The 19,339-nt window shown below is 38.1% G+C and overlaps 1 protein-coding gene across 2 annotated transcripts in view; it reads right to left on the bottom strand.

Annotated features, from left to right (window-relative positions):
- raly (RALY heterogeneous nuclear ribonucleoprotein) overlaps positions 1-19,339 on the bottom strand; it is a 136,721-nt gene that overhangs the window by 8,039 nt on the left and 109,343 nt on the right. For both annotated transcript variants that reach the window (XM_075460163.1, XM_075460164.1), the window contains exons 6-8: positions 18,353-18,472; positions 8,744-8,916; positions 7,270-7,317 (exon numbers count right to left, since the gene is read on the bottom strand). In XM_075460163.1, coding sequence (XP_075316278.1) covers positions 7,273-7,317; positions 8,744-8,916; positions 18,353-18,472 — 338 coding nt within the window. In that variant the 3' untranslated portion in view covers positions 7,270-7,272. The remainder of the gene's footprint in view (positions 1-7,269; positions 7,318-8,743; positions 8,917-18,352; positions 18,473-19,339) is intronic.

Here is a 19,339-nt window from a genome sequence, read left to right as displayed (position 1 = left end):
ATAAAGCTAAATGCTAAAAGCTATACACTACTTTTGGATTCATTTTTGAATTTTGAGTACAAATGCGATTAATCGCGATTAATCAGGGAAATCATGGGATTAATTAGATTAAAAATTTGAATCGTTGCCCAGCCCTAATATTAAAGCAATATTAATTCCCTTTGGAGAATAATAAAGTATTAGTGGACTGAATTGAATTAGCGTAATTCTTCCTGTCTCTAAGCAGCAATAGTGGGTCTTCCTTTATTTTGCACAATGATAGAGACAAATTAGAGCTGAAACATGTTTCAATCATTCAAGGGATGCACCTCAGATATTGTTCCGATACACAGCACGGATATCAGGTGTGTAAATCAGAACTGCTGGGTCTGAAATATTTGACTCTTCCTATGGCAGACAGGCTGGGTTTCTCTCATTTCTCCCCTCCCTTCGATACCAAAAATTTTACTGGTTGGTGACTCTGTAAAAGTTGTTTTGAGAGTTGAAGGAATCATGCAAGCTCAAACCCAACTTAAATGTGTTGCACATTGTCCTCCATGTAATTTCAATTTAATCAACCAGAAAAAACCCAACATGTTTCGCTGTTCACATGTTGAAAATGAATCATATTGATAAGCACCATCTGTGTGACTTATTGTTGAGTGTTGCTAATGGAGCACATTAAGAGGAAGGGACATTTATTGGTTATGATATTCATGCTGTTTGTAGTTCATTCCCCTCATCTCATTCAATTTAACAAAACCATACAAATAAGCGTTTTAATCAATCACACTCAGCTGATCACCTTATATCAAAGGTTTTAAAGTGCAAGCCACATCCACCCATTCAGACGGTGGGCCGAGTGCACATTTTTTAGTATATGATATCAAATAATTCTACAAAGTCTAATAACGTTTGTTAACAGATGATCTTTGGTCATTTGCTTTGATTGTCAAAAGAAGCCGAAACCCACATCTTTAACTGTTTTTCCTCCATTTCAACACAGCCAGAGCGCAGAGCGGTGTCCAAAAAACATGTTGCAAAGATCAGACTTTTTCCGTTCACTCTCCCTCTCCTGATCATTGTTATCCTAAATCCTTTACGCTGCTAATCCTAAATGTGCACATTCTTTGGAAAGAAAACCTGATGTTGTTTCTGTTATCATAGTTATTCAGAACTATTCTGACAGATGGAGCACCGGTGGCGAGGCGAGTGTGCAAAAGTATTGAAGGCACCATTCCTACAAAGATTTGGGACGCTGCTTCTTCTTCTGCTGGAGACGGTTCACATTTCCAGTGGTTTACTATTCTGTCAGAAACAACTAGCGCGGACACCCACTCCGGCTTGTAAAACAAAGACAAAGACATTCTTGCCTTATCCGAACTGGGAAAACATGAGCAACTGTTTGCCTGATGTGACGTACCTCAGGGCTTTTTCTGCTGCTTTTCGTGCAGAAGGACTGAAGGTCAGTTTCAGGTCTCTCATAAAACATTTCAGCTGGATTTCATTCTTTGGCTGAATTTTTTTGCATTCATTTCTAATTGTGCTTTGCTCGTGGAGTTTACTTCCAGATTTACAGGCTAAATATTTCTATTGCGGAGTTCACATGATGGGTGCTGCACTGACCCATGCTTTGCATTAGCACAATGCCACCTTTCCCTTAACTTAAAGCACCGGTTTCTCTCATTTCATCAGCTAAATCCCAATGACTCATTAACCCTCTCAGCCAAAGTCATGAAATTTTGTGTTTCACTTTTTTACAAGGCCTGTGACTTAATAAAATGTTCATTTAAACACACAGCTAAAGCCAGGGTATCTTACTCTAGTAGTGTAGACTTTTTTAAAAAAGTTAAAGAGGTCTCTGTGCATCCATGGTAACAATGCAATTAGAAAATAGCAGTCCCATTTCTAATGATCCATAAACATGCCGCAGATAACCAGTGTAGCTATGACAAAGATATTTAAAAAGTAATTATCAAACAATTATTTGAATAGCATGAATATGACCACAAAATACAACAAAGACATTATATTAAGGCAACAATTACAAGATAATAAATTGAACTTTAACTTTCATTAACTAACGTGGAATGAAAGAAAGTCGAGTTAAGTAGTGGAGAAGGAACAGGAGTAAAATAAACTTGACTCAAATCACCAGAAAGTCCATAATGACGTCAGATTTGAGCTTTTTTAGTTGTGTTTTTGTTTTTCCCCCACATGTACACAATGCCCGCCTGCTTTATTAACTTTTTTTTTCTTTTCTGAGACATGTATGAGCGACTTCTTTCTTGCAAGTGACCGTCAGCCTGACAAGCAACAAACATCAGCCGTCTCGTGAGAAAATTGAGTTTGAGTGCTGCAGGAAACTTCTGCATGGTGACACTCCACCATATTTAGAATCTGTTATCATATTAATTTTGAATCATTTGCAAAGTTTTATCTTGCAAATTGGTTATCCATACGGAAGCCCAGAACGGACGTGGTACGTATAAACGTTTTTTTTATCGTTATCTCGAGAAAACGATCAAAAAAAAGTTTATAGGTACCACGTCCGCTCTGGGCTTCCATATATCCATCCATTTTCTATGCTGGCTTAATCCAATTCAGGGTCACGGGGGGACTGGAGCCTATCCCAGCTGCCATTGGGCGAGAGGCAGGGTGCACCCTGGACAGGTCTCCAGTCCATCACAGGGCCACACAACCATGCACGCTCACACTCACTCCTAAGGTCAATTTAGAGTCACCAATTAACCTAACATGCATGTTTTTGGATGGTGAGAGGAAGCCGGGGTACTTGGAGAGAACCCACGCATACACGGGGGAGAACATGCAAACTCCACACAGAAAGGCCTCAGCCGGTACTTGAACCAGTAACCCCTCTTGTGGTTTTGCAAAAGCTTAAAAACACACAAATCCAGGTATGGTTCTTTAATCTAACCTTTACAAAACAAAACCTGTTTAGTTATGTAAGAGTTGGGTTTACATGTCAGCTGAGAAGCACTCACACAGATGGAAAATACTCTGTGCAGATGGTATTATCTTAAAATCCTATCTTGGCACTGAATTACATCCTTCACAATATATTTATTTCTGTGAGGAAGTAAGTGCTCATTTCACAAAATGCTTTGGGGTCCTTTTCCCGGAAAGTATCAGAAGTTGTCAATGTGTAAGGATTTAGAAAGACAAATGTTTTTTTTTTTTAATGGATAAGTCCAGAGGGAAATTCTAAGAAGTAAAGACTGTGGGAATATGGACATCAAGCAGAAAAGACTGATGGGGCATTCCTGCATTTCATATCAAATATCTCAGGATGGAACAGTGAGATCTCCTGATTTATCTCAAGAACAGAACAACAAAAACAGAAGCACAAAACCAGGAGCAGGTCAGAGAGTTTGAGGTTTGAGTTTGCAATGGTAATGCGCAAAGCTGACGACGCGATTTAAAAACCCTGCTGGTTCCTTTCACCATACATCCGTGTTGACTTTACCTCTCTGTTTTTTGTATGCTGACCAGAAACTGACCAGAAAGTAAAAGTCTGCATGTCTGATCGTCCGTAAACTCACACCTTTATGACGTGTCTAAAAGTCACAGCCTTCTCCTCAAGTTCCTTAGTCTTAAATCTTTTTACAGATTTCCTTCAACATTCTGTGAATATCCAAATCCAACATATGAGAAACACGACATTAAATGTGAACAGCAATAAAAACTCTGTCCATTCCATTTGCTTTGGGGATAAGGCCATGGTTTGCACTGGCACTTTGGTAAGCTTACAGCCACATCAACACACCACTTCTAAGTCATAGGAAGCGTTTCATATAGTCAGAAATGAAGTGATTCTGTGTGAGTTGTAAATGTAAATGTATTTTATCTATACAGCCCTCTACAAACAATCATTACGATGTACCAAAGTGCTTTAAAGCAGGTAATAAATAAAGAGAAGAATAAGTAAAAACAAATAAAAACAATAAAAGAACAGTGAAAGCAATAAAATACAACAAAATCAAACAAGATAAAATAAGATAAAAGTGTCATCATACTACTGGGTATTAGGATAAAAGTCTTATTTGCGACGGATCTGGTGTTGATGAGAGCCATGCGAACAAAACGCTGATCTGTCTGTTGGGAGGCAGGGTCGGAGATTCTCCAGTGCGTGGCCCCCATCTGCGGATCCTCACGGGTCGGCGGCAGGGAGATGGGTACCCGGCCTCGGTACGACCGGCAGCAGCCATCAGTACACTCTCAGAAAATAAAGTACAGAATTGTACCTTTAGGGGTACGATGGCTTGTCACTGGGGCAGTACCCTCCGAAGGTATAGTTTTGTACCCTTGTGGTTTGTACCTTACAGAGACCAATCTTGTACCTCTGGTGGCAATTTTGTACCTTTTACTGAAGTAGCCTAACAGAGACTGTCTATTGTACCCCAGCATGTAGAAAAAAGGTACATATATGTACCTTTTACCACTTGAGTACATATATTGAGTACCTTTTGGATCATCAAAAAGGTACATATAGGTACCTTTAGGTCCAATAATTAACCCTAGGGGGTACATTAGTATAGATTGTACCTCAGGGGACAAAAAAGGACTCGTACTGTACCCCTATTTCTGAGAGTGTAGGAGTAATACACGGAGCCTCGGATGTCGTAGCCGGCGAAATCACTGGAGCGACCAGACAGCAGATGGCGAAGCCAGGTGGGCTGTCAGCCGGCATATTACTCCACCTCTCTTTCCACGTCTTCTGCGACGGCTGTTGCGTGGCAACCGACCAAGTAGATGCCATAGGTAAGAGGGTACTGACGCCAAAACAGGTGGCGGTGCCTTTGTCTGATTGTTGTCCTGGATCGATAATATGTCCACAGAATCTCGGATTTTCAAGAGACTCAGGCGATTTATCAGAAAATTACTTCTTATATGCACTGCATTGAGTGTCACTGTGTATAACCTGTAATAACCTCCTACAAAGACACCAACCTGTTTTTCTCTCTTCCTTTGTTCCATTGTGTGCTCGTTATATGATTAAACAACTTTAAAGCTGCCGTCTGCAACTTTTTTTTTAGTCGTATTAGCTTGAACTGTCATGGGATTCTGGAAGTAGAATATCAAATAGGCTGTTTAGGAAAAATCCCGAATTCTGTAGCTCCCTCTAAAGCCTGTAATCGTGCTTGCAAAAATTGAGCGCTCCTGGCTGTTTTTAACCAATCACATTAGGTTTATTATTGATCTATTATCTGAGCAGAACAGTCACCAACCATGCTGAGCGTGAGTCTGCCCCCAGCTTGTGTGCGCGCACACTGGTGTGAACTCACGTGCACAACCTCGTCCACAGAGGTGGAGGGGTTTGGGGGGCGGTTTGGAGCTTGGTAGAGGTTGGGGGAGGGACCTGAAAGTTGTATCAGTTCGAATTTTCCGACTTTAGACTCGGAATTTTGAAAACCTTTAAGGAGGATAGTAGGGAAGATGGTACGGTGTCAAGGTGGCCTTGGCTGTAGGTAGGGAGGGAAAGTAGATAAAAAAGCTTAACTATATCTAAGGAGTGATGACGCAATAATCTGCATTATAACTGAATTGTTTTTGCCCCAGTGGTCAGAGCAGCTCTGTATTTGGTACTGTGCTGTTCTCTCTTGCAAGATGTTATTATTATTATTATTATTAGCATCTTACCTCCTCAGAAAATAACTGACTCTGTGCCTTACGAAAATTTCCACCACAAGATGTAAAAGACAAAAACCTCCAGGGTTGGGCTTTGTTCCTAGTTTCTGCTTTGTTTTCACCTCCAACCACAAACATTTGATTTCACTATAGTAACCTCTCTGTCACTTTTAATTTGGTTAACTTAAGAAATCAGAATCTTTACTTTCCTAATTCTAAAATGCTGTGAGCTCATGATATCTACAAGGTCTCAATTAAAAACAGCAGGACTGCTTAGAGTAATTAGACAGAATGGCCTCTCCATCTTCTTGCCAAAACAATCTTCTGCTTTGTTTTACCACAGACGATCGGATTTATGGATACCCAGATAAGTCCCAGCTTTCTTCTAACTGAGATGTGTGCACTTAAGCATTCTTACTTATGAGAAATCAGGTACTTTTTCAGTATTTACATCTAGATGTAACAGTTTATTTCATCTACGACAAAACAGAATCCCCATTACATCAGAACACAGGCCCTGTATTATCATGACTTCTCTTCTGTAGCAATCAAAATTTTACACGTGAATGAATATGTAAAGAGCTTTCTGATATAAAGCTGTTCAAACTATGGCTGTCTGAAAAAAAAACACGGACTCAAATCTGTATTACCATGGTTGAATTACAAAGACCTGAGCTCAATCAAAACCAGACCTTTCGCTCTGTGTTGCTGAGCCGTAGCTAATTTTCAGCCGAATGTATATTTACTGAGGCATGCATGGGATTGAGTGTGTCTGGTTGCATGTGAGTCCGTCTTATTTTCATAACCCTTTGTCCAGAGCCTGCACAAATTGCAAATTTCCTCTCGACTTTACAACCAGATCAGTTCCACAACTTCACACACCTGGCGAGAGTTTGGATGGGAAAATGTTGTGAGATTTTTTATAACACCTGCTCAAAAGAGACACCAAGGCAATGGATCAAGTTGTTGGAGGGTGTGTGGTGCAGATGAGGCCAATCATTATCATCTATTTTGGGATTGTCCAAAACTCTCATCGTTCTGGCATGACATCCTTGATTGTCTGGAACATATGTTTCAAATGACTCTACAATTTGATGTCAGCTCAATGTATTTTTGTACCGCAGTATTACATTTGCAATCAACAGCAGACAAATATCTAATGAAGATATTATTGATTGGAGCAAAGAAAGCTATAACGAGGAAATGGCTACAACCCAACACACTGACACAGGAAGACTGGCGAGGGACTGCTCACGAAATCTACATCATGGAGAACTGCTTTAAGTGTCTCTATTATATGGCTTGAAGTACCAGTTTACTAATCTTGATGGAAAAATTAGTGAATGTGACTCTCTTTGTTCAATTGTTACTATTTTATACACTGTAAAATGAAAGGGAGAGTAACAGCTTGGAGGGAATGTTAGCGCAGTTATCCAGATACATGTTTTTTATTAGATCTGTATGTGTGTAACAGTGTTGAAATGACTTTCTATGTATCTCCCTGATAAAAACAAAATAAAAAAATAAAAAATGTATTTAAAAAAACTCACTGTACCTTTAAATATCAAAGGAAGAGACAGGGTCAATCGCAAATATGCTGCAAAGCTTTTCCTTGTGTATGACAAGCAATGAGACGCTCACCTCTCATGGATGAATTGAATCAATCTCTGATGAAAGGTGACTGTTGTCCTAAAAAGAACAAGAGAACAAACCAGGGTCAACACACAAATACAGCCATCTGTACGTTGGCACAGCAGCCTGAAAATCATTCTCATCATTTTTAGAATTATATGCGTGTGAGAACACAAATGTCTGAATCAGTACGTTTGTGCAGAGTTTATCCAGTCTGGAAATGTCTGAATGAGACCAGATGAGACCCCCAAAAATAGGAAAAGTTGTACAGGGATTAATATGTCTGAGGTGGAAACAAGTTATACAACCCAATCCGATGCCTTAAGTACAAACAACTGAATTAGAAGACACATCATGCGGTCATAGAACAGACACCACTCTGTTTCTTGGGCGTTGGTGAAACTACTAAAATTGGGTGAAAAACTGTCCAACACACTATTAAAACCTATGCGGATGGAGGTTAAACGTAATCTTTAAGAGAGAAATGTTGAATGATTGCGATTGAAGATCACTTAAAGGGTTTGGTGAAGAACTCAAACTGTGATTTTCACACATGGACTGGCCACCACGGTTCAGACCTGGACCCCATAAAGAATCTTTGAGATGTGCTGGAGAGGATTTTATGCAGGGGTCCGCTCCTTCCATTGATAAAACATGTTTGTAGCTCTGGATGGAAATGAATGGTGTGACATCACACAAACTTATGTGCCGTCCAACAGAACATTAAAGGGATAGTTCGCCTCTTTTGACATGAAGCTGTATGACATCCCATATTAGCAAAAATCATTTATGAACATTTTCTTACCCCCTGCTGCGTCCTGTGAGCCGAGTTCCAGCCTCGTTTTGGCGTTGACGAAGGTAGTCCGGCTAGTTGGCTGGGGCCTCAAAAATAAAGCGTTTTGCTTTTCAAAACAATATGCGTTCAAAAGAGTAATACATTTGCATCACAAAATCGTTCATCCAGAAAAAGTCAGACCTCACAATCGCTCGGCACTATTTTCTCTCCTTTCGTATCACTACGAGCTGTGTAGACCGTGCAGACCGAGCAGAAAACACCGTAACAGGCGCGGCTGTCGGCAGGTGGCTGAACGCATTGATATGAAGGGAGAGAAAATAGGGCCAAGCGATTGTGAGGTCTGACTTTTTCTGGAGAACGATTTTGTGATGTAAATGTATTACTCTTTTGAATGCATATTGTTTTGAGAAGCAAAAAGCTTTATTTTTTAAACCCCAGCCAACTAGCCGGACTACCTTCATCAACACCAAAACTCAGCTGGAACTCTGCTCACAGGACGCAGCGGGGGTAAGAAAATGTTCATAAATGATATTGCTAATATGGGATGGCATACAGCTTCATGTCAAAAGAGGCGAACTATCCCTTTAAAGTGTGAAAAACACTTTTTTTCGTAGAAATATCAGGAGTCGGGATCTTGAACACACATCTGTGTCTTGCACTCACACACATACTAAGGTATGAACACACCATGTGGTTGTGGCTGTCATCCGGCCGGTGCTCTCTTTCCTCCTCCTCCTCCTCCTCCTCCTCTTCGACTTCGCTGTTCTGTCTCTGCTCCTCCTCGTCTTCTAGCTCTGAGCTGGAGTCCTCCTCTTCCTGCCATGCCTCCTCGCTCTGACACTCCTCGGCCTTAATCAAATCTGCACGAACACGCACAAGGAGACACAAAAAGGACGAAATGTGACATGAAATCACATCGACAGCCACAGAAACTGCTGTGGTCATTTTGGAAGAAAAAACAAAAAACACAACCCTGACTCCTCTGTTATCGCCTCCAGCAAAGAAAAAGGCCCACTGTTCTAGTGCCAAGTCTCACATCAAATGGAGTCAAATAAAAAATACATTTTATCTCAATGTTAATTCTTAATTTTGAATCATTTCATACCAACAGCTTATATAGCAAGAAATGACCACACATTTAAAGTATGCCTTTCCATTTTTTTATTCAAATATGTCAAAAGGATTATCAGGATATGTGTAAATGTACACTCAGGTTAGCCTGCTGCAATCATTCCTTCTGTTTGTACTGTGAATATTAACAGACTCCACTTTAATGTGCTTCAGTGGGACAAAACACAGAGCCAGAAAACTTTATCTTAAGCCACTGTGACATCAACAGTCTCGGTTATAAAAATCAAGTTTAGTATGCTTTAAAGTTAATGGTGGTCTTCATGGTTTATTGTGCAGTCTCACTCCGCTGGGCGAAACTCAAAGAAACAGCAAAATACATTAAAAAAAGGGTAAATATGTGTTTTTATCATAAGAAAAACACAACTTTCAAATGATTTATATTTGTTGTCTAGAGTCTAGACTCTAGACCAATAGATAATAAGCCTGAATGTTCTATAAACACTCAAATGATTGTAAGATTATAACTAACTAAATAAATGTTTCATCATCTTTATACTTTATTAGTTTTCCTATTTTTTTTTTTTTTTTATCACTTCAAGTAGTGCTTTCCTCCCAAGTCCCAAGCATCTGAATTTCTGTTTCTGGGGTTTTACAGCAGTTTGTTTTGTGGGAAGAAGGTGAATCAAAGTTTAGTCGCCTCTTATCGTAATGTGGGACTTAGTTGTGAAAGAAAAAAAAAAGGCAAAAGAATCATTGGATTTGAATCATTTCACCTCAAAAAAGAATGAAATAAAGCCAATCTCATCAGAACATGAGGGTTAGGGCTGCAGCTGTTATCAGAAAGCTAAGTATCTGGCGCCACCTATGCACAAAAACTGAAGCAGACCTTCCGTGGGCTGAAGTGCGGCATCATATTACACAGACACAAACGTATTTTATGCATTGTTGTGGATCTGAAGCTGCATCAGAGACTCCCAGATACAAGTTCAGTGTTAACAAGCTGCACATGCTTTCTGAGAAACACGGTCACAACTCACGCTGTACAGGCTCTGCGTTTCTCCTTTTTTCACACAGACAATTCTTTACTTTCAACTAGGACTGGACAAAGATTTAAATTTTTAATCTAATTAATCACATGATTTCCCTGATTAATCACGATTAATCGCATTTGTACGCGAAATCCAAAAATTAATTCAAAAAATGAATCCAAAAGTAGCATATAGCTTTTAGCATTTAGTTTTATTTTAAATGTGCTGCCATATGAATGAAAGTGCCATAACATTTGTTGTGCAAACACACTTTTAACATCAGCATCTTTCTGTAGTTTTTATGTAGAAGCCTCGCTCCACTGTCTGTTTCCTTGAATGACTTGCTGCTATCAGTTGTGTGTTTTGCCTTTAAGTGATATTTTAGACTGGAACTACTACGCTGAGAAGACAATTCAACTTGGCAGTGTTTACAGATGACTTTGGTTCTGTCGACTCCGCCGTCTGGAAGAACTTTAAAATGAAAACGGCCGAGTAAAAGTTCCGTACCATTCTCCATGTTTGGTAGATCCGCCGATTACTTTCTTTTCCGGTTCCACAGCAGACAGCAACAGACTTTTACAAAATAAAAGCCTGTGAGCAACAGACTTTTACAAAATAAAAGCCTGTAAGCAACAGACTTTTACAAAATAAAAGCCTGTGAGCAACAGATTTTTACAAAATAAAAGCCTGTGAGCAACAGATTTTTTTACAAAATAAAAGCCTGTGAGCAACAGATTTTTACAAAATAAAAGCCTGTGAGCAACAGATTTTTTACAAAATAAAAGCCTGTGAGCAACAGACTTTTAAAATAATAAAATAAATAATAAAACCTGCATTAATGCGCAATAAAATATGTGAAGGCATTAAATAATTAACGAGTTAACGCGATAATAACGAGTTAACTCGCCCAGCCCTACTTTCAACATGATTTTTCACAGGCATTCATTCAGTCATAAGGTAATATCTAAGTACATTTCATTAGAGCATTTATTGCTTGATCACATTTCCTTTTTAGAATGTCTTTGACGTCCTCCTCCACTTAAAAAACATGTTTGAGTAATTCTTCATTCCATGTTTGAGCTTCACTGGATTAAAGGATGTTGGGAATTTGCAGAATTTTGTGACTGTAGCTGGAAGCAGGATTTATGAGATCACAACTACTCTTGAAGCCAGTTCTGATTCGATAAACAGCTCACACCAGTGTCATGTAGAAAAGTTAAAGCTTGCTTGAACATACACTGAGAATAATCTTTGACTTGTGGAGGAGGCGTGCATGGAATTTCTTACTTATTAGCTAAACCTGATGGTTATTCATTAAAAAAAATGTATTTACATACATCTTTGAGATTTATACTAAAGGAAAAGTGTTTCTGGACAGCGATGCATTACATTACATTACATTACATTACATTACATTACATTACATTACAGACAAAAGCAGGTCAAGAGGTCACAGCGTGCTATACTGCGCAGTTATTTTCTCCTTTTCAGAGGCACGGCCGTGCAGAAACCCGAGACTCTGCGCCGAACCCCCAGAGCAAATGGAAGAAATATTTCCTGGCTCTTCTATGTGTGGTTATCCTCCGTTTATAAAGCAATTATATTCCAAATAAGAAGCTTTCACGTGAACCTGTTAGGAATTTAGACGGGGAAAGAAATAAGGGCTGGGTTTGGGTTTTAAATGTCATTTTTCATGAAAAATCAAACTGAAACCATCTTGTTTATTTAAAAAAAAAGAAAAAGAAAATGTAACTTATGTTCCAAAATATCCTCCTTGCAAGTGTTATAGTTTATTATCATTTATGATCATTACTTAGTAAGTCAACAAATGCTTTCTTTTTGGTACACTTTTGACCCTGCAGATAAAACCTAAATCAGTAAATGAGGTGATATTCAACTGCAGTTTCAACACATGGATACAGCTAATCCTGGAAAACACATGTTAACATGCATTTTCCTGTCTCACAGCCTGATCCCACAGGAACACCCCAAAAAATGAACCCTGCATTACATAATGGAGGCGTGCTATCTGTTAAAATGACATGTGGTAACAATGAAAACAATTACAAGCTTCCCCCTTATTGTCTCGGTCCCATGCCCGATGGTGTTGACAACCCCACTGTGAACAGTTTGGAGATTCTAGGCAGGCTTCATTTACGTGACCACAAAACCGAGAAGTGCAATTAGCTTTGACGTGAGTTTGGCAATAATCTTTTTGCAAACCCAGACGAGTAACTTTGGTGCAGAAACGGAGCTAAAAAACAAAGGAATAGTAGCCTGAAAGATGTTGAGTGATAAAGCAAGAGAATGATGGTCCCACAATACAAAACAAGAATTCAATTTCCAGAGAAATGGCACATTGTGTAAAGCAAAAGGCAAAATATGGATATGCACTGGATTCCTTTGGACAGGGACATGTTTACCACTGTGGTGCAATGACTCTGCTTTTAACAACACTTACTGAGGAGAGCGGCTGCTGTCATTTTTACAGTGAAATGTTTTTCCAATTCTTTCTGCATCTGAGATCACTCTGACTGGCCTCCGTTGGCGGATTTTCTCCGTCATGAAGCAAGAAATATCGTCAATGGCTGCTGTTGTCAGAGTCTGACTTTTTACATCTTTTTTTTTTTTACCATGGAGCCTTTTGGCCGAACTGCACGCAGGATGTGGTTTACACAGTGTTAACAGTGCCTTAACCGATGTGAAAGCTATCCATGGCGTCACAGATGTTGGCTTTTAAATTAGAAGCTGTAACAAGCCTGTTGGGCCCCTTCCTCTTTAGCTCAGAGTGCACGGCCATGTGAATGAAAAATTCCCCATAAATAACAGTTGTGAACCTCACACAGTCGGCCTCTTTGGGACGCCGTTTTATACCGAGTCGTGTCGCTGACCTGTTGACACTCGTAAAATGTTTCTCAGGTGTTTTATTGAGTTACACAACTTTGCACTCGTCTCAACACTTCTTAAACATAGTGCTGGTTTCAAGTACACATATACAGTAAATGTGTTAGAAAATAGCAACAATTTGTAAGTTTTATAAAATGAATTTAGGGTGTGAATGATTAGAGTTTTCATTTAAATTTTACAAGGTGTGCCAACTTTTTAGGGCACACGATAATATTGCAGAACTTTAAGACATTTAATTATGATTTTGGTTTTAGTTAAGATGTCTCACAGTGCTGCACGGACATTTAAAACTATAAACAAAATATATATCCTGACACTTTAAAAAAAAATAATCAGGAAAATAAACAGTTTAACAGGTTGTTGATACAGCTTTGATTGTTCATTTTGTGGCATTTTTTCTATATGGTCAATATTAAAGACACAATTTACAACACAAGTTTATATCATGAAATTATGAAGATGTCATTTTTCTGTTTACAATTATTCAAATAAAAGCAATATCCTCTTTATATTTTTTATTATTTTTAATTTAATTTATTAATTCATTTTCATTTTTTTAAATTATTATTTAATTAATTAATTAATTAATTTCTTCTTCTTCTTCTTCTTCTTCTTCTTCTTCTTCTTCTTCTTCTTCTTCTTATTTTTATTATTTAATCATTATTATTATTTTTAAAACGGGAGTAAGATATAAGGATAAACTGCAAAAAATATTATGACCTAGTATATTTTATTATTTTTTAACCTGATGGAGGAATTTAAAATAAGTCTGTTAATATTACCAGCAATAATAAAGACTGATACTACTAATGATTTTATCCAAATTCTGAGGCACATATTTTAAATCAGGATAGATTTAATCATATAACACCATCCATCTCAGCAGGCACCCTACATCAGATTTTATTCATCTCAGCACACACTGCACTGAGCAACAGAAAAATAAAACACTTTTATGCTAAAAACATTTACAAGGTTCACTGATTTCTATAACTTCTGCCTCAGAGGTTCTCAGAAATGGTTTTATATCAATGTAATATTGTGACAAATTTTAGTTCAATTCTTTCGAGATAGTAAAATATGTAAATTTACACAACAAAACATAAAATAGTGTAATAAATGTAAGTTACTGATCGTGGACACGATTTCCTCTGGGTTTTGTTTTTCCACAGTTTGTTTTTCCCACAGCATAACATTCAGTGAAATAGGCACATTTTGACTGTTGTGTCATGTTCAATAGGTAAAAAAAGTGAAGGTCAAAGGGTTTCAGGGTTTGCACGGCACACCCGACAACCAAGTGGGAGACCAGAAAACCAAGTCCCTACGACGAATGCCTTCAAGTAACTTTGAAATATTGGTTTTGGCATCTTTGCATTTTTTCAGTCGCAGTTTCCCTTCGATTTCACTCGTTATTTTGTCGCGGTTCCACCCATCGTAAACAAGTTGCTTGAGGTTAGAGAAACATCATGGCCTTCATTAAAACTGACCCTGCTATAATGTATCATATCAAAAGATGCCTTTCTTGGATCACTGGCTGCCTCAGCGGAATGGGCCGTACTCACAAACCGCATGTCCTATTGAAAGTACATTACTTTGAAAGTTGTTGCTGGATGGCACGAAACGAAATACAGATTTTGTTTTCGTCAGCATAAACAAAAGCCTGTTTCGTGACTTTGTCACGTTTTTCTGTGAGACTGGGATAATTTACAACATTGTTTCAAAATTTCTACAATTTATTCCCAGTTAGTTAATCTTGCCAAGGGAAAATAAGATGGCCCGACCTCACATGATTGGATTTTTGTACCGTTAAGGTTTGTTCTGATGGAGACTGCAGCTGGGATATAACATCAATGTCTGAGAGCCAAGATTTTTGAACCCCAAAGTCTGGCTTTCTTCCCTATCGAAAAGGATGTAAAACTAAAAACAAAAAAACCCACACTTTTATATCTCTATCTCACTATTTCTGTCATTTTTCACGCTAAACTGAACATATAAACTTGTCAAATTCAAACCGTTGAAAAATTTCACAAGGGAAAATTGTTAAAACAATCGTTAAAATTTTAACAATCGTTAAAATTGTTCTAAATTTATTGTCACACTACTTTTCTTCTAACTTTTTTTCTGCTGATATTTCATCAGACATCTCTGCTTCTTCTTTATGGTGAAAAAAACAAACAAACAACAAAAATGTCTTTGCCGTTTATTTCTCACGAAGTGAGATCTCTGGTTTTTCTTCAGGGATCTCAGGAGCTCATGTGGCTAGTAAAGCGTTTCAGAGAAAGAAGTGAAAATAAACCATTTTCATGATGTGACAGCTCTGGTTTTTCTTTATTTAACCAAAGAACATGTGGCAAGTATTATTAAAATATGATCAAATCTTTTGAATCCAAAGTACTTCTATTTACTCCATTAAAAATAAATAGTTCTGATTCTTTTAAAAATGTTCGTAATGCAGAAAAGTTCATTAATATAATGTCAGTTTATTGCCAAAACCTTTCATTTACATATTTTGTTGCTTATTTCAGAAGTCCAAAGTACAAAAATCATTCAATTCATCCCAGTTGAGATTCTTGCTCCATACCGCCCTTGCAGGTTTTGTGTTGTTTCAAGGCGACAGGTAGATCAGTTTTGACCCGGCTCAACAATTCTGTGGAATCAGGACGTTGTAATTGGGAAATTAGGGTTTTTTTCGTTCATGTGTTGTGTTAAAGTTGGTTTTCCCTGAACTGTTACACAACAGAACCGCACGAACTGCTTTAGCAAATAATGCTTAACGCCATACGGCTGTTGGAATTTGAACTGTCTGGACAAATATGTGCACATGGTCAACGCTCTATAAAACCACCGATCTTAGCATGTGTGGGTTGTCCAGACTCTTGAAACCCCCGTGGTTGAAAGAGGCTGCACACCTAATCGGTCGAATAGTGGAACTTGGTGATCATTGCTGGTTGTTCATTCGAGTTTGATTTATCATTCTGTAATAAATTCCTAAAATTTTAGGAGACTCATTGTTGTCTTTGCTTCCTCACCACAGAGCAAACAGTTTTTGCCTCTACAGACATATTTTGAACCACAGATCTATTCATAGTGTATAAATAGCCTTTGTGACATTAACAGAGGGGTGATGATTTCTCCATTAATATGTCAGAGAGCAGGGAGAGTTTACTTTCCATGTTTTACACGCCTCATTTTTGGAGAGAAATGGTTGTTGAACCAGAGCTTCACGGATTTATCACGATGCTTTTCTGGGGACATGTTGTATGAAATATGATCGTTTCTGGCAGCCTCACCTCGGAACTATGTCACATTTAAAATATATATCCATAGGCTCCCTCTTTTTCGCGAAAGGATTCATCCCATCTGTGTTTGTATTTCAAATTGCTTTTTCTTTTTTTTTTAAATCTGGCGGGGAAAAGAGCTGCAAAGTTAACAAAATGTCAGATAAAATGCCATAAAAGTGACATTATCCTTCCTGCCTGAGACCAGACATGGATGTGAAAATTGAATGAATAATTCTTTCCTGTCACGGTTTGTGTTTTTCTGTGGTTGCTTTCAGCTTTGCCATTTCCTCACCTTTTTCCTCAGCTCCCTTCCCCCGTGTTCACTTATCCTCAGCTGCACTCATTCACCAATCATCTGTATTTAAACTCTCTGTTTCCTTCACTCTTCGTCAGATCCTCGTCGGTGTCCATCGGTGGGTTTCCCTGCTGGTTTTTTTCATGCGTCTGCAAAGTTTTACAGTCTGGTTTTGTTTTCACAAGTTTAGTTTTATGGTGTTCCAGCTTAGCTGCGATTTTTGTTACAGTTCCCAATACACTGAGTTTAGTTTTCCTTTACCTCCCGCCAGTTACGTGCCTGCACCTGGGTGCTCTTTCCTTGCCTCTGCTACCGAACCGTGACAATTCCTGGATATTAATGTCTCATTTGCTTCCTGCTCCTCTCTGTCAGGGTCATCTGATGGAGGACACTACCCCTTTCATATCCCTGTTAGTTGACTTATCTCTGATGATCAGATCAGAGATGGTAAATCTTGCTGGCGTAACCTCCGCTTTGGGTCTCTTATGGCTGCACACAACCTTTCCTTTTTGATCGGTGTTGGTTAGCTGGGCTTTTATAGACTTTATTCATCCATTCTGAGGTTATTTTACGTTAAAAATTTCTAAGACTCTTGGTGCAAATCTTGTGACAATGTTCAGGAACACTATGACCTCATGGCTCTTGCACCTTTGGATCATAACTGTTTTGTTTCTACAAGCTAATTGTTTCAAGATTCCCCTGTGAGACGTCAAAGACCGACTGGTGCTTGTTACAATGGAAACCGGAGCAAATTAAGCGGGAATACAGGTGGTTCTCATTATTCTGTTCAAAAAGGGGCCAGTCCTCAATGATCCATAAAGGTTAAACAGAATTGGTAAACCCCATCTCCTATAAAAAAATAGACACAAACATGGCATGTATAGTTAAAACTTCCCCCAAACTACAATTTTCCTTTATTTGACAGCTCCAAAAACCTTTCAAACACATATGGTTTAAATTTGAACTCAAACAGCTTCAATGTACAAAAATGTGTGACATCTACACAAAAGTATGAATTTTGAGATTTTTGTGAATGTTGGGACACTTTAGGAAAAGCTATCAAACTTTCAAGTTGAAACAAATATACTGAATGTGTTTTTATAGATAAATAAAATTAAATACCAAAAGATTTGATGGTCAAATCAAATATGAATAAAATTAAATACCAAAATGGGTCAAATTTTGACCACATAAGGGTTAACTTACAACACTCACGTAAAAGATTAAATCCCTTTAAAGAACAACATTTGTGAATAAATTATATAGAAATCGAAGGAGTATAAATCCTTACATTTATGAAGTTAAGAAATAATCTTAAAATACATGATTTCTTTGGCAAAAATATTCAGATTTTTTTTAGAAGAATACCTTTTACCTTTAAATGAACCTTTTGGATGTATCAAAACACTATTAATAACAGTAAGACGTGCAAATTAAGCATGAAATACTGTATTAACGTTCTTTTTTAACAAGCCTGCAAGAAGCTGTAATATGAAAGTAAAATATTCTAATATATTCCAAGTTGTTGCAGTAAACAAGAAGTCTACACGTCAAGTAAATTAAGCCAAGTGTGTGGAAAACTGAGACCAAGCGGCGGTGATCATCCTTCTGTGTGTGTGGAGACGGGGATAAAAACATGAAGCGTGAACATGAGGCTCACCTTTCTGTAAACCCCAGCGTGATGGAAACACTTGTGTGTTTGTGTGTCTGTCACCTGTGGTGGTGATGTGTGGCTCTTCTGTGATCTGCTCCAATCTGCCCAGCAAAGCCTCGATGTTGGTTTTAATCTGAGTCAACTCTGACTTGATCGCCTGAAGCTCTGTGCCTCTTACTGCTGGTGGAGTCAGAAAGAAACACACAGATAGAGAAGGGAAGACGTAAGCGTTCGTGTTTTGATAAGGAAGTCTGCAGAGAGAACCCGGGAGACAATTTCAGAATTCAGCAAACTGTTCTTGTGAGGCTTTCTCAAAATAAAGGATCAGCACGATGGATATTTATGTTAGACAAAGGCTGTAATATAAGAGCCCAAAGAGCCCAAAAAAAAGCACAATGTGTGTCGGCATTTATTTTTAGGGTTATTTCAATGCATGTGAAACTCCTGCTTTGCCCCGAGACGGGCCTGAAACACAACTCTTTTTCAAACAACTTATCAAGTTTCTTCATTGTCAAATCAAATCAAGTTTATCTGTATAGCACATGTCATGTACAAAACAATTCAAAGTGCTTTACATCAAATAAAAGCATTGCAGCAGGGAGTGGGAGAAGCATTAAAAATACATAAAAGAATAGAAGAGAAACAAATAAAATAATTTAAATGAATTAAAATGACTAAAAACAAGCAACATTCTGGATAAGTTAAAAGGTATCGTGCAGATTTCATGCATAGACACATGAGAAAAGAAATGTTTTTAACCTGGATTTAAAAATGTCTCCATTTGGTGAAAGTTTTATCTCCACTGGCAGTTTTGAGTCTGTATGTGTGTGTCATTATGACAAAATGTCCCCCTAAAAATACAATCTGTTGGGAAACTACACAGGAAGATTTTATCATTTGAAATTAATTTGTATCTGACATGCTAATGAATTTGTGTACCTTTAATCAGAGTAACAAAACAAACCGAACTGATGGCAGCTTATCTGCATCTTTATCACAGTGCAGACACAAAGAAATCCAAAATATTCATATTTGTAAAAACATGTA

Source organism: Odontesthes bonariensis, chromosome 3 (assembly GCF_027942865.1).
Source record: "Odontesthes bonariensis isolate fOdoBon6 chromosome 3, fOdoBon6.hap1, whole genome shotgun sequence".
NCBI classification, from domain to species: Eukaryota; Metazoa; Chordata; class Actinopteri; order Atheriniformes; family Atherinopsidae; genus Odontesthes; species Odontesthes bonariensis.
The sequence above is the reverse complement of the archived record's forward strand: the minus strand, read 5'-3'. Positions and strand labels throughout refer to the sequence as shown.